The sequence below is a fragment of the Salvelinus sp. IW2-2015 genome, linkage group LG37 (assembly GCF_002910315.2).
Source record: "Salvelinus sp. IW2-2015 linkage group LG37, ASM291031v2, whole genome shotgun sequence".
NCBI classification, from domain to species: domain Eukaryota; kingdom Metazoa; phylum Chordata; class Actinopteri; order Salmoniformes; family Salmonidae; genus Salvelinus; species Salvelinus sp. IW2-2015.
Genome location: NC_036876.1, coordinates 11118443 through 11134834, shown reverse-complemented (window position 1 = coordinate 11134834; position 16392 = coordinate 11118443). Strand labels below are relative to the sequence as shown.

Here is a 16392-nt window from a genome sequence, read left to right as displayed (position 1 = left end):
CCAGAAACGAAAATGTTATATAACCTCTTCACACACAATGAGGCAGAGGAGAGAGAATCTTTGCTGTTTGACAAGTTTGAGATGAGTGCTAAGGTGAATTGTCCCAGAGGACAGGGCACTTGAGAAAACTGAAATTAATTTGAAGGATGTTATGAAACACTGTTTCTACAGAGGCAGGATTAGCTACTTTAGTATGCATTGTTAACATGACATTTAATCAGTGGTGTAAAGTACTTAAGTAAAAATACTTTAAAGTACTTCTTAAGTAGTTTTTTTTGGGTATCTGTACTTTACTATTTATATTTTTGACTAGTTTTACTTCACTACATTCCTAAAGAAAATTATGTACTTTTTACTCCATACATTTTCCCTAACACCCAAAAGTAGTCCTGGTGTTCCCTAATGCCTCTGATCTGGTGGACTCATTCAACATAAATGCTTTGTTTGTAAATTATGTCTGAGTGTTGGAGAGTGCCCCTGGCTATCCATACATTTTTAAAAAACAAGAAAATTGTGCCATCTGGTTCTCTTAATATAAGGATTTTTTTATTATTCATACTTTTACTTTTGATACTTAAGTATATTTAAAACCAAATACTTTTAGACTTTTACTCATAGTATTTTACTGGGTGTCACGTCCTGACCATAGAAAACCTGTATTTTCTATGGAAGAGAACCTCTTGCGACGGTAAACGGTCCGGAACTTCAAGGTCCATGGCTGGATCCGCAGGATGAGCGGGTACTTCGTCCCGCACAAGAGCCACCGACACTAGACACCCCCCCAACCCTCCCTTTTTGTTTCAGGTTTTGCGGTCGTAGTCCGCACCTTTTGGGGGGGGGGGGGGGGTACTGTCACGTCCTGACCATAGAAAACCTGTATTTTCTATGGTAGTGTAGGTCAGGGCGTGACTAGGGGTTTTAGTCTAGTTTATTATTTCTATGTGGGGTTCTAGGTTTAATTTTCTATGTTGGGGTTTGTGTATGATTCCCAATTAGAGGCAGYTGGTAATCGTTGTCTCTAATTGGGGATCATACTTAAGTTGCATTTTCCACCTGTGGGTTATGGGTTATTGTTTATGTTTAGTTGTCTGTTCGCACTGCATTGTCATCACGGTTCGTTTATTCTTTATTTGCTTAAGTTCCACTTTCATTCAAATATGTGGAACTCGAAGTACGCTGCGCCTTGGTCCGACCATCATTATTACGAACGTGACACTGGGTGACTTTCACTTGAGTCATTTTCTAGTGAAGTATCTTTACTTTTACTCAAGTATGACATTTAGGTACTTTTTCCACCACTGCATTTAATGTTATTCTAAACTATAAATAGTTAAGTTTCGAAGTACTTTACAGGTCATAAATTGAGACACACACTCAGATACAAGCAATCTCACTGTGTATTTTGAACATGATATAGGGGGGGGAGTGGGGTAAGTTGAGTCAAGGGGGTAAGTTGAGCGACCCTTGTTTGAAGGAAACCATACACAAAATGTATAATTTTACCAAATATTTAGGAAGAGGTTTCATGATCAAGGAAGAAGCCCCACGGAAAAAGTGATAAGCAAGTTAAGTCCACAAAACTGATTTTCACCAAGTCAAATTAATTTATTGTGTTCGACATTTCATGATGCTTGTATCTAAACCAAAATAGATAATTTTAAGATTGTTCTACAGTATACATCAGTTGGGGTCTCTATAAGCTTCGATATGAGGTCCTAAACCTAGCATGAAAGTGCATCCTCGTAGCTGTGAGATAATGTAGTCAAAATGTTTGCCATGGGGTAAGTTGAGCCAATGGCCATGGTGTAAGTTGCGAAAATGTAAGTGTTTTCTTCACTGGGGTATGAGGTAACAGCAGGGCCTATGTTAAGTGTTAAAAAAGTACAAAGTGTTTGCTAGGTGTGTTAAAATATGCTTAAAATGACTAAAATACAAAAAAGTGATTGTTTTGAATTGTGTTTGGGAAAGAAAGAGACATGGTTTTAAATAGGTAGTGGTAATATTTTATGTAGACGGCTCAATTTACCCCCAACCCGGTGTAAATTGTGCAAAGAAATATACCCCATACCCGGGGTAAATTGTGTTTTGGCTCTGTACCCTATCACTTTGGATTTGAAATGATACAATGACTATGAGGTTAAAGTGCAGACTGTCAAATTTAAGGGTATTTTCATCCATATCGGATGAACCGTTTAGAAATTACAGCACGTTTTGTACATAGTCTCCCCATTTTAGGAAACCAAAAGTATTGGGACAAATTCACTTATGTGTATTTCTAGAAAAGTTTAGTATTTGGTCCCATATATTCCTAGCACGCAATGATTACATCAAGCTTGAGAGTCTACAAACTTGTTGGATGCATTTGCTGTTTGTTTTGGTTCTGTTTCAGATTATTTGGTGCCCAATAGAAATACATGGTAAATCATGTATTGTGTCATTTTGGAGTCACTTTTATTGTAAATAAGAATAGAATATGTTTCTAAACACTTCTACATTCATTAGGATGCTACCGTTACTACAGATGGTCCTGAATGAATCGTGATTAATGATGAGTGAGAAAGTTAGACGCACAAATATCATACCCCAAAGACATGCTAACCTCTCACCATTACAGTAACAGGGGAGGTTAGCATTTTTGGGGGGGGTATGATATTTATGCCTCTGCCACTTTCTCACTCATCATTAATCATGATTCAGTCAGGACTATCCGTAACCACGGTAGCATCAACAAATCAAAGAAATCAGCTGTAAACAAAGTCAAAAATAGGATATACATAGTTGGTTATATAGCACATTATACTGTATATCATTATTATCAAACCGGCGAATGAGGAACGTTACTTTCTGAAATGATAGAAAGGATATTTAAGAAATGTTTTAACCTCAGATAAACAGCTGTATTAAACTATACATATCTATTCACACTCCTGTTACCTGACAGTTATTTCAATGTCAAGGCTGGAAGGATACTCATCCTCGTCTGATGTGCAGCGTGGTAAGTGTCCATTTGAATGAAATCCAACTTAACACTGAATGACAAAACAACAACCGAAGACCATGAACGAGACTGAACCAATTCTGTATGGAAAAGACACAGAAAACAACTACCCACAACCCATAGTGAGAAAAGAGGCTACCTATGTATGATTCTCAATCAGAGACAACGATCGACAGCTGCCTCTGATTGAGAACCATACCAGGCCAAACACAGAAATACAAAACCTAGACTACAAAACATAGAATGCCCACCCCAACTCACGCCCTGACCAAACTAAAATAAAGACATAAAAAAGGAACTAAGGTCAGAACGTGACAAAGGCACATATATTGATTTGTCCAAAGCTGTATTTTTACCCCACCAACAGAAAACTCATACTATACACTAAATGAAACGTTATAGGTTATCTAAAAACTTGCCATTGGCTTGAAATCCAGTTGTTGCTGTTCAATTGTTAAGCAGGAATTAGGTCTTGCTAGAATGCTAGACACATGAGTCATTGTGTTTTTAACTGACTTACAGACAGATTCATTTCACCAGCGCACTGGAATCTCACAGAGCTGAATGTGTTGACTATTACTGCAAGTGCAATGTGAGTGCATTACAGAGTCAAGGTAAGAGTGAAGGTAAGAGTTGTATCTGCCACCACAATGGTAGACAATACTTAGTCATTCACAGAACAAGATGACTGTGTTTCAAGATGTCAATGACCTAAGGAGGCCAGGATCGCAAGTCATGGCTTGTACAGAAAGAGGTCTGATACTCATTTTTACTATAGGTTCATGAGATGAACTAGAACAGCCCAACCACCTTTGAAACTGCTGTTCACTTATTGGTTTTGTGAAAGTTCCCAGAACATTGGTTAGGTCGCGTCTAATGTTCTCATTACACAGAAACAGTCCAGTCGTGGTGACGATTATAGAATGTTTGTATAAAACATTTGCCTGATGTTGCAAGAATGTTCCTAGAACACGTTTAATCTGTTCTTTAATGGTTCCCAGAATGTTTTATTAGGTTGTGGGAACAGTCTGGTAAAAACAATGTGGAGACATCACAAAAGATATGTTCCCAAAACACAAAAACTGTCCAGTTGTGTGGATGATTCTACAATGTTTCTATTAGGGTGCAAAAAAACATTATTTAGATGTTGCAAGAATGTTGACAGAACAACCTTTCTGAGTTCTTTAAAGGTTCCTAGAAAATGTAATTAGGTTGTGGGTACATTACAAGAGATAGGTTCCCAAAACATAAAATATGCTCAGTTGTGATGACATTCATACAATGTTTAAGTTAGGTTGCACAAGACATTCCGTTAATGTTGTAAGAATTAAATTGTCCGTTTTTATTACCTCAACCTAATAGAGCGCGATGAGCAAAGTAAAGCCCCTCCCCCTGACCAAACCCTCCCTTCACCTGGACAACGCTAGGCCAATTGTGCGCCGCCCTATGGGACTCCCGATCACAGCCGGATGTGATACAGCCCATGATCAAACCCGGGTCTATAGTGACACCTGTAGACCACTGCGCCACTCAGGAGGCCCCTTGTTGTGAATATTGGATTTGTACAGTAGATAACTAATGTGGTCAATCATAAATCTAACTTCCTGCAGAAGGACAATTTGTCCAAGCCATGACACATTTGACATTTTAGCAGAAGCTCTTATCCTGAGCTTTTCATACTATTTCATACTGATCCCCTGTGGGAATCAAACCCACAACCCTGGTGTTGCAAGCACCATGCTCTACCAACTGAGCCACACCAACTTAGCCACATTGGACATGACATCACAATATACCATTCATCAGACCATCGTATGACCGAGATCAATTGAAATCAATAAAGAAAAATATGTAAAGAAATACTTTAAAAAAAAATCTCATCAAGGATAAGCGCTGGGCTGCATAATCAACACAGTGACGTCATTGATAAGTGGATTGTTTTTGTGATTATATTGCCTTTAGTTTTGAGGACAGGGAGGATGCTCTGCAGGCACTCCAAGGTGCTTGCGCACGACAGTCAAAGCTCAATGTATGAGCTGCGGATTATGATGCGGCTTTAAGTGTTAGTCATCACATCCTCTGGGTGGCCAGAAGTAACCTTGTCGAGTTCTGATGACAGCACCTCTGACGTTTACCATTGCATCCTAATTAGACTACACGTAGCACACTATACTGCAAAAAGTTTGTGAGGAGTTGCAAAGACAAAAGGTGGTTAACTGATAATGTTGTTCTGAGCCTACCTTGAGCCATGGGTACCTCCCGAATATTCAATTTCACCCTAGTTAGTCTACATGACTCATAGCACACTATACTACGGCGAGTTACAAAGACAAAGGTCATTAACTTATAATGTTGTTCTGTACCTTGAGCCTTGTTTGTGCCTCTGGAATCTTTCATGAAGACATCACAGAGCCAGTCTTGTATCCCCCACTGGCAGTCATTCTGTCAAGGAAGGGCCTAACCCAGACAATAAACAGCATTGAGAGTACCCATTCACATTTTTTATTTATTTTCTTATTTAAAGTTTATTAATTCCAGATTTATTTCAGGAACATCACTTCTACAACAAAGGCATTCTCATCAAGGTGTGTCAATCAATTTGAAACAGTGTAACATCAGTGTATCATGAGAGAGAGAGAGAGAGAGATGAGAGCATCAGATAGTGGAGCAGCAATAACAACAACAAAAAGAAAGAAAGAGAGTATTATACATTAAAAACAACGAGATTAGGACATCTCTCCTCCACAATGCCTCGTGGGTACTGCCTGTAAGAGCTACTTTCTGTGGAACATTAGGGGCTGTAATCGAGTTGCGTTCAACGAGGCCAATGACCAGGGCCCAATGACCAGGACGGAAAGGTCAGTGGCCAAGGTTTATTGGGTTGCCAGGCGTTTGGAAATGTTACCCAGCCCTCCAGGCCTTGACCATTCACAACAGATCACGTCCGACAGCTAAACTGATAAGCTGCTATTTGTGGAGGCATAGCATTTACTTAGAATCGATGCAGGTTGAAGGCTGGAGCACCAATGTGCGTCAAAGACCATTTTAAAACACTTGGAGACCATTTCCGAACACTTATGAGGACGAGCATGACACCTATGAGTTGACATGCTTGGCATGATTGCCATAATAGTCGTGACGCTTACTCACAGAGATGCTTTAGTGGAGGGGGTACATATGAGGTCTTTACCATTCTTACATAAGCATAATATGACAGTCAACATTAGTACTACATGTCATTTGAATTGACACGTGGATTATTTTACTTTCACATTGCGTGCAACACACTACAACACAAGGCATTCAAATGACAAACGGATGTCTCAAGTGTGTCATGCTTCTGTTTTCCGGTGCTCAACTGAAAGCCTTTTTAAGTGTGACTCCTTCCTTTCTGCCGTATACACCTAGCTGCATGAATGACTCAAGAGCAAAAAATGATTAATGTAGATCGAAAAACAACGTCGGGAAAAAAGGCGATTAAGTAAATCGACCAACAGTGCGAAAATGATGTTGATCAATAAAGTCAATGGCTAAAATACTTCAGTGGCTAATGTATTGTATCTATTATATCACTCAATATATACTTTTGTAAAGTTGACCCGCACAGTGCCTTCCGGGGGGCCTTTGCCTTTGAAAGGGTTTGTTGGGGAAACTGATGGAGACAGGATGGGGGAAGAGGGGGCCTATCACCTGGTTCTAATCATAGAGCTGGTTGCTATGCATTTACACCTCCAGGGGGGTTTCTTTCCATCTGCCCTTCACTCCTCTAGTTAGCCAGCCCTCTTTTCTCTCTCCTGCACGTAATTAAAAAATAAAAACAACAGATAAGGGTGAGATATTGGTGACCTTTTGGATGGAAAAAGTAACAAAAAGGGATGGAGAAAAAAAGGAGAAAAGGGGAGGGGAGGGGAAGAAGTGAGAAAGGTCATTGTGTGGTCATGTTGACATGAGAGAACTGACATGATGTTATGCTGACTCATTCCCAACCATGTCACTATATACTCTGGAAATCTAATATCATCATATTCTCAATGTTATTAACTAAAGCTTATTAAATAAACCATGCCCAGGCTCGGCTATTCCTGTGTTGTCCGCTCTCTGTGTTTGATGATAAGGTGCGAATAAGGCTCAGTCTCCCTCTGTTGTTGATTTTTTTTTTATTGAATTTGGTGGTTTATTCGTTATAAGTTGTTTGAAAAACCAGGAATGTAGACTGCTATAAAGCTGAGTAAGTATTTTCCAGCAGAATTGCGCCTGAATAATTGAGAAGTGTGCAGTTATTTGAATTTGTTTTTGGCGAGACGTAAGACTGACAAATCAAACATCAGGTCTCATTTTCAGGTCTACATAACTAATTCAACAGTTGTAATTTTCTCCAAAGCTAAAAGCCAGAGGGTTTCCGAGACAAAAAAACTCACTGAACTCATTAAATGCTCTCTCTCATAGGTCAGCTACATCATTGCTTTCATAGACACTTCACATTGTAGTAGGAATCCTGCTTGGTGAGAGGAGGCTTGAACCAAAGATTATGGATATACTGACAAGATACTGTACATGTCTTTCCACCCTAACAATGGGAGTTGTTGTCCACAAAGCGGCACGGCAGGCTGTCTAGCTCCCGCCTATCCTGTCTTTGGATTGGTGGATACATCTCATTATTGTAATCCTTTTTTTACATTTCGACGAGGGTTGTTGACGTCAACCGCATGCATTCAAGGGAGAGAGATGCTATTTTACTAGCCTCATGCCATGAATAGCCATCTCAAGACAACTCCAATATAAAGTCTACTTATAGCAGTACACTCGTAACAACTTAAGCATTCCCAAAACTACTATTTGATCAAATAAACCTCACGTAGCAAATAAGCCATTAATTAATTTGATAAGCCATTAATTTGTTGACCAACTTCTACACTCTCATTGACCTCCATAAGAAAGCTTCTTGCTTGGTGGGCGAAACAACAACAAAAAACGCCACCTGCCAGAGGGAGATTTTCCCCAGTTGGGCCTCTCTTCGTCTCTGCTTGAACATACAGTATTATGCATGCCAATCAAAAGAGGCAGGAACATCACTTCAAACACACTTGAATGACAGAAAGATTTCACTACACTTGATTGGTCTTACCGTGGACAGACAGAGCAGTCGGTTGGCATGGCATCCTGAGGAAACCTCAGACCCATCTCCCTCTGGCTCGGAGCCTCGGATGAGGAGAACTCAACCTTTCCCATTTCAACAACAATCAATCAAAGTGTTAGTCAAAGTTGAAATGAAACTTCAATACATTGAATGATGTGGTTGGCGGGTTGACTGTAGGTTAGACTATATGTGTATTATTTCACGTCCGGGAACACTTTTTACTTGGCCAAGATCCCAAGCTTGTGGGTATCTAKGTCTGTCTGCCTGTCCATGGGTTACCATGGTGACCTGGTTTGCCTAAAGCCCACCAAGCCAGTGTTTACAGTAAAACCAGGCTACACAATCCTAGAAATCAACGGAGACCACGGAGTTACTTGTGGGATTTACAAACAGCAGAAACAGTGCGAGAGCAAGCAGCAGTTCTGATAAAAGCTTACCAGCTGCCGTGTTGGGAGACTAAAGTGTTGTTAATTACAGATCTGCTGTAGCTGGGTGATTTGGGGATGAGGCTCAGCTGTGTGGCTTTGGACAACATTTCCCTTGTCTGTGGTGCTGATTTGGGCCAAGTCATATTGGCTTTGTGGTTTTCTGCCTATGTAGCCGATTGATMATGTTTTTATGAATAATTCACATCATGTTTGAGTAAAACATGTAAGCATGCTGTCTATATAGACCCAGAGGTATTGAAAAGAATACGCTGCGCCTGTGTCAAGTGAAGTTTATTTGTCATATGCACAGGATACACATGGTACACAATACAATGAAACGCTTACTTGCAGGTTTACTCTCGACAATGCTGCATAGTAAGAATTTTAAAAAAGGAATAATGAAATAGATTTAGCTCAATGGAATAGAAATAGAGTACATTTTGCAGAAATRTAAATACAGGTAGGCATTTAAACAATTTAAAGGGGGCAAACATTTACAGTAGGATATTTACACGTGCCAGGAAGGGGGAAATGAGAGCTAATTATTGAATGTGCAATAATAGTATGTAATAGCTGGAGTCGTGGATATGTACTGTGAAAGTATGTGTGTGTATATGTGTTTACTTTGTACGTACTGTATGTGTGCTAATCGGTGGTTGGTCCCGATTCAGGTGTTCAGCAGTCAGATGGCTTGAGGGTAAGAACTCTGAGACTCCAGTCTCTGAGCCTGGAGGTCCGGATCTCGATGCTCCGATACCGTCTGCCCGACGATAAAGGAGTGAACAGTCAGTCCGTGGCTGGGGTGTGTGTGCGTCCTTGATGATGTTGCAGACCTTCCTGAGGAACCGCTTGGAGTAAATGTCCTGTATGGGTGGGAGCTGGGCCCCAGTGATAGACTGGGCTATCTTCAGCACCCGTTGAAGGGCCTTGCGGTCAGGAGCGGAGCAGTTTCCGCAACAGGCCGTGATGCAGCCTGTCAGGACGCTATCAATTGTGCAGTGGTAGAAGTTGCAGATTKTTCGGGGGATATGCAGAATTTCTTCAGCGGTGGTCTTCTACCTGTGGTAGAAGAGGCGCTGTTAAGCCTTTTTGACTAAAGTTGTCGTGTTGTGGGTCCATGTCAAGTTCTCTGTGATGTGGATGCCGATTAACTTGAAGCGCTCTCTCCACTGTGGTCCCACTGACAGGTCTCTGACCTCCTCCCTGTAGGCCATCTCATCGCTGTTGGTGATCAGGCCTACAACCTCGGTGTCATCAGCAAACTTGATAATGGAGTTGGTGTCGTGTTTCGCCACGCAGTCGTGGGTGAACAAGTAGAGCAGTGGGCTCTACAGTATTCTCACAGATGTTCTTCTTGTCCAAGTGTGATGGAGCTGTGTGGATTGAGATGGAAATGGCATCTTGAGTGGATCTGTTGGATGGGTAAGCAAATTGGAGTGGGTCCCAGCCTAGTATCAGCCTAAAAACTTCCTGTGATGATTTTGCAAAAAGATAGATATGCATCATGCATTCAATGGGAAAAGATGAGTGTCACAGTAGTTGATGCTTAGGTCAATACATTGCATTCAATGGGAAAAGGTAGGCGTCACAGTAGGGTCATTGCATTGCATTCAATAGGAAAAGATGAGCGTCACAGTAGTTGGCTCTTAGATCAATACATTTCCTTCGATAGGAAGAAAATGTGCGTCACGGTGGTTGATGTTTAGGTCAATAGATTGTATTCAATGCAATTAAAGCTGGTGATAAAGCTGCAATGGGCAAATTGGTGAGACACACAGACAGACAGACAGACAGACAGACACACACACACAGACAGACAGGCAGACATACATATACACTCACAGACAGACAGGGTTACGTTGGTCACATTATTTTACATTGACTTGATACTGTCTGTGTCTGTCTGTCTGTCTGTGAGTGTACATGTCTGTCTGTCTGTCTGTCTGTCTGTCTGTCTGTCTGTCTGTCTGTCTGTCTGTCTGTCTGTCTGTCTGTTCATGTCTTGTCTGTCTTTGAATGTCTGTCTGTCTTTGAGTGTTCATGTCTTGTCTGTCTTTGAATGTCTGTCTGTCTTTGAGTGTTTATGTCTGTCTGTCTTATGGGTGTATATGTCTGTCTGTCTGTCTGCCTGCCTGTCTGTCTGCCTGAGTCGCTAAACAATATCCCTATTGCAGCTTTATCACCAACTTTTTTAAATTGAATGCAATGTCTTGACCTAAGCATCAACCACTGTGACCTCGAAGTGGATGTGATGTTCAAGTGCACACGAACACTCGCTACTCTTACGAGAAATACGTTTTATAGCCTAGTAATGTTTCCTTTGTTTATAATTTGCACGTCTCGGGGCTCCATGTCTGTCTGTATCTGCTTTTAGATACAAATGTCAAATATATGTTAACAATCCTTCCTCCAAAGGGCCATTCTATGGATTAAATGTGGGAAAAAATCATTATCTTTTTTTGGCCTGGTTTGAAGCGGAATCACCCCATTGGGATAAAGCTGTCTGTTTATCAGAAGTGCTGTGCTTCACTTCTGTTCTAGCTCAGGTATACAGTATGAGCTGGAGGAACAACATGAAAAAAAGAGTACAGTTTACTATAGAATACTACAGTAYTTACTATAGAATTCTGTAGGAAACTCGACTATACTGTAGAATGCTATACAACACACTGTAGTATCCTTCTAACATGTGTGGTACTACAGTATTATCGGCAAAKAAACATTGTAGTGAATACTACAGTAATGTCTGCAAAAACACTACAGTCTGCAAAAACACTATACTTTTTTAACTATAGTAAATACTACAGTATTTAATTTGTAAATGTCCTGCCCATTCCCCTCCCCCATATCCCAATTTGTGCCACCCATAAGTGAGAAACCTGAACTCTGTTCAGACCCCAGTCCTACCTACCTACCAGTTATGGAAAATGTACTCTTTTAGTATTTATCCAGTAGGTTTTCTCAAGGAGAACACTTCAACTTCAATGTCAAAGATAATAAAACAAAACCACTATAGTAAACACGACAGTAAATTCTATAGTATACTACAATCTGCAAAAACTCTACATTAATTACTAAAGTATATATAGTACTATTTTCTTTTACACTATAGTTAACTGTAAATACTACAGTATAGTACAGTAAATACTACAGCATGCTGACTTAAGTCCACAAAAACAGTACAGTGAATACTACAGTGAAGTCTGCAAAAACACTACAGTGAATACTATAGTATTTATGCCATAGTATACTATAATATTTTTTTATGTGGGGTGGCCTGGTATACCCCAACCTGCTATAGTTGTTTTGGCAGAGTAGGCCTGATTTTGAGGTTTTTATTTAATTCAAACCAGTGTTTTGACAGTATTTGCGAATCTGCCTATTTTGTAAATATTTTTTGTAGTCCGATGTAAATATCCATTGGATTGCTTACACTTTTGCACTGAATTCTGTTGCCTCCTGTTACTTACTGCCCTTAAGGCAGCTCCAACATCCGGTCCCTATGACAAACAGGACTAGACTCTTTTACTCCAACCAAAACAAACAACCATTTGGTTGTAAAGGTTGTTTTAAGTGCAGTGTAACCATTGGCTTTATGTTCCATGAGCCACATGAGGATAAAAATAGTCCAATCAGTGAACCAGTACATAAAGAAATGAACTCACACGTCAAAGCAATGGTTGTTATTTGTTATAAATAAAATATTCAAATAAAAGGCTTTTGAAAAAATACAGACATCGTATGTAAAACTCTTAACATTGATCTGTACATACACATTATCTTCAAATATATAATGTATGGCAGTCCAAGACATCTAGAACAGAAACAGGGAAATGTATTTACAGATACTGGAGAAATATATATTGGTTTTAATACAAATATATTTCTCTCTAGACAAGGTTACATTTGCGTATATGAAAAAGTGATATATGTACTAATATAATGAGAACCGCACTAACATCACAAATAAAATAATGACTGTCTAAAGTATCAGCAAAACAAACGCATACGTTCAACACACAGTAGGGAATACAGACAAGAAGAAATTTCTATTCCAATAAGGTTCCATTTACATAGGAACTCCTGTCTTAAATTATATAGCTATTAAATTTTTTATTTTTTATTTTTTAAGATATACGTTTGCATAATGGGGGGCCACAGGCGCTTCTGACAAACATTTCCGGGATATTGTTTTTCATTTTTCCTTTCTGCGAAGCTGAAAAAAATCCAATGAATTATTTATAGGGTGTATGTTGCTGAAGCTCTGTCTGTCTGTCCCTCAGCGAAGCCACGTGAACCGTGAAGTTGAAAAACAAATGAAGAGCGCCCAGAAACGAACGCTACGGATGTGGTCAACAACGGGCAATTAGGCACACTCAAGCCAACCAAAGTTCATTTAGCCAACGCGGAACAATTACAAGCCTGGGCTGAGTAACCACAACCCGATAATGAGGGCTTAATCACGTTGGTCTCATTGGTATACAAACACCGCCGGAACGTCTATGCCCACTTTGTCGTATTAGCTTCATAAAGTTCTTAAAAAGTTTGTTGAACGTCGCTGTAGCTTCGACATTCTGAATGAGTAAGACTGCATGTACTGTACAGGATAAATATAGACTGATTATCCATTATCTATCTGGCCCTGTGCTAAACTAGTCTCTTTCAAAAGGCCTCAGTCAAGGCTTTCATACAACTAAACACTATAGAATTAGTATAACGATAATCAGAGAGGAGTTATGGAGGGTGATGCTTTTTTCAACTCCCTCCTCATCTCCCCCAAACTAGATTCTAACCGTATTGTATTAGATTAGGGGTGGCACAGGCGAGGCTGTGAAAAACCCACTGCTCCTCCGGGGGTTTGAGCCTGGGTAATGACTCAGTTCCAAGACTGGCACTTTCAGCCCCCCACTCCTCCCAAGTCTGCCCAGGGCTGTGACAGTGACAGTGATGCCTTCTAATGAGATGTCTGGTTCCACAAGGGATTGAAATGTCCCCTTACATCCCTTAAATCCATGCAGCAGCTTTTGTCTTTTTAATTACAGTTTGTTTTCATGTTGCTTTCGTGATTGCAGAATGACAGTACTGTCCGAAGACRTCAACAATTGATGTTAGAGAAATCAAATGTGGCAGATCTCTGAAGAGTTTGACATCATGGCAGCTGGAGGTGCCCCAGGAAATCCAAGTTTCTGGTGAATTCCAGAGATTTATACAACAGTCTGGTCTGGGCCAGAGGCCCTGTGTAGGTCAAGATTGGAGGTGTAATGTCACTGTGGTACTCCCCTCCTCCTCTGCTCCAGGGTGTGAAGACCCTCCTCTCGCCCCAGGGCATGCTGGGTACCCGTTTTGTGGGCGGCATCCGTAGCAGTGATGTCAATCTGGGCATATTTAGTGGAACTTTTCCCTGTAGAGAGAAAAAACAAGCAGTCTATGAGATGAGTAATAATGAGTATTGTTGACCCTCCTTTCAGGGTGTCATGCATAAAAATAAAATAAACATGGTAGAGAGGTTTATTCAAAAACACAGTGACCACACTTATGTACGATTATCATTCAAATCAGAGAGAACAGCAATATCTCCCTGTCCGTGAACTACAGAGGAAGCATTAACAACCATTKCTTCAGTTATACGTTCTCCAGGCAGTTTCATGAAGTGGAAAAATGAACAAACACACACACAACACAGTCTGGGAAGATGACCCCATTAGAGCAAGTGAATTCATCGCGGTATTCTGAACGCCCTACGACCTTCCGTCTCGGCTATGCTGGCACACTCCTCCAAGTGACAGAAACCGTCAAGATGACATTGGAAATKAACCTTTCTCGCATCGAGCAAGAGCGTCCCTCATAYTCCCGGAGAGTAACGACGTTATTAGACCGTGCTATCGCATCCCCGCACCTGATGACAGCAGCTTGAGTGTCGCTCGGCAAGACGGGGAGCAATCAACGTGATCGTTGAAGGGTTATTTTCTTATCTCTGACTAAGCGGGAATCGAATTGAGAAGTATAATTTACTATGAGTCTCTTGAGTCTGATTTGAATCGATACGCTAGTGGTCGCAAGCTACCCTGTCGCTCTTCCCCCTTCTGTCCCTCTTTGCCATTCTAGTGTGAGCAAAAAACAAGAAATCTGAAAGGCCCAGTGCAGTCAAAAACGGGATTTTCCTGTGATTTATATACATTTCCACACTATGAAGTTAGAATAATACTGTGAAATTGTGAAAATTATGATAATGCACTTTTAGTGTAAGAGCTGTTTGAAAAGAAATGTCAGCCTGTTTTGGTGGGGATGGAGTTTTAGCCTGCCTGCTGACATCTCGGACAGTAAATTAGTTAAAGGCCCAATGCAGCCATTTTTATATCAATATCAAATAATTTCTGGGTACAAGCATGAATTTGACTTGGACTCTGTGGGAGTGGTTTGAGTGGGGACCCACTGGACAAAAACTGGTTGAATCAAACTTTCCACGTTCTACATTTTTTAATTCAATGCGATGACAACGTGGAAAACTAATTGGATTTTTAAAAAGTCATCAACGTATGGGAATTTCGCTTTTTTTCACAAAACTTTCAACTAAATCCAATGACATGGTGACATTTTTTGCTGATTTCATGTTGAATTCACGTTAGTTGACAACAACCAAACATAAATCAAAACCAGATGTTGAACTGACGCCAAGTGGGAGGGGAAATCTGAAAACTAGAGGTTATTGGCAGAGAGGTTTGGAACTCTCTTTCTTATTGGTCTATTAACCAATGTACTGCATGGTGTCACCATGGAAAGCCAAAACTCCCACCCATGCAAACCTGCTGGTTAGATGTTCTGTGTCGATTGTATTTTCAACCAGCAACTATCAGGAAATAACACTGATCAAATTCACACTTTTACAGTGTTAGTTTCATCAGCTGTTGTACAATATTAGATAAAACACAGGAACAGCTGAATTGTTGACTGCACTGGGCCGTTAATTGACCAATAAGAAAGAGTTCCAAATCTYTCTGCAATCTCTCTGCAAATAACGCTCTTTGCTAAGAAGCAATTTTTGTTTATTTTTTACCATTCACAGTAAGGTACCTATAAATTGATATTGAGATTAAAAAGAATGGCTGCATTGGACCTTAAAATAAAAATGGTCACATTTGAGTATGTGGGGCCCTTACTCTGCTCACACAAGAAATATAATGTTTGCCACTTTATATTTTCTTTGACTACATCACTTTTGAATATAGTGTACCTGCATGTACACTATTGCACTTCAAGAGGCACATCATGTTGATTGGCTATAGAAAAACTTGTAGCAAGATCAAAGACATTGGAACCACAGAAGAGCAAACCACCAGTTACCTACAAAAGACTGGTTGTTATTGAGAAAATGGGCCCTTACTCTGTCCTGGGAGGTGTTGGCCAGTCCCCCTGACCCCAGTTTGCTCCTGATGCTCCAGCTCCATGTAGTTCAGCTGTTTCTTGGACGTGGGGCTGATGGGAATATTGACGTAGGTCACTCCATCACCGCGGGGTCTTTCTGGAGCCGCCATTTCTGGCGGGAACACAAACATGGCCCCTGCCAATGAAGAAATACCAGGATGTTATTCAACCACAAATCTGTCTGGGTGGCCTAATGAGGCCGATTTATCAGCAGGCACAGGTGATGCTAGCCCAATAATGGACTAAAGGAGCCTCACGTTACTCCTTATGGTCCAAGGACCTTACATGTTCTGTTWAGAGGAGAATTGGCTCTGGTAGGCAAAACAGCCAAATAATTCATCTTAACGTGAATCGATTCTCAATTGCAGTATAGTTCTAGAAACATATCACATCAAAATAACTTCACA

At 40.5% G+C, this 16392-nt stretch overlaps 1 protein-coding gene across 3 annotated transcripts in view; it reads right to left on the bottom strand.

Annotated features, from left to right (window-relative positions):
• Positions 1–12231: 12231 nt before the first annotated feature.
• LOC111960395 (protein Dok-7) overlaps positions 12232–16392 on the bottom strand; it is a 45122-nt gene continuing 40961 nt past the window's right edge. For all 3 annotated transcript variants that reach the window (XM_023982380.1, XM_023982381.1, XM_023982382.1), the window contains 2 exons: positions 15945–16121; positions 12232–13964 (listed from right to left, as the gene is read on the bottom strand). In XM_023982380.1, coding sequence (XP_023838148.1) covers positions 13828–13964; positions 15945–16121 — 314 coding nt within the window. In that variant the 3' untranslated portion in view covers positions 12232–13827. The remainder of the gene's footprint in view (positions 13965–15944; positions 16122–16392) is intronic.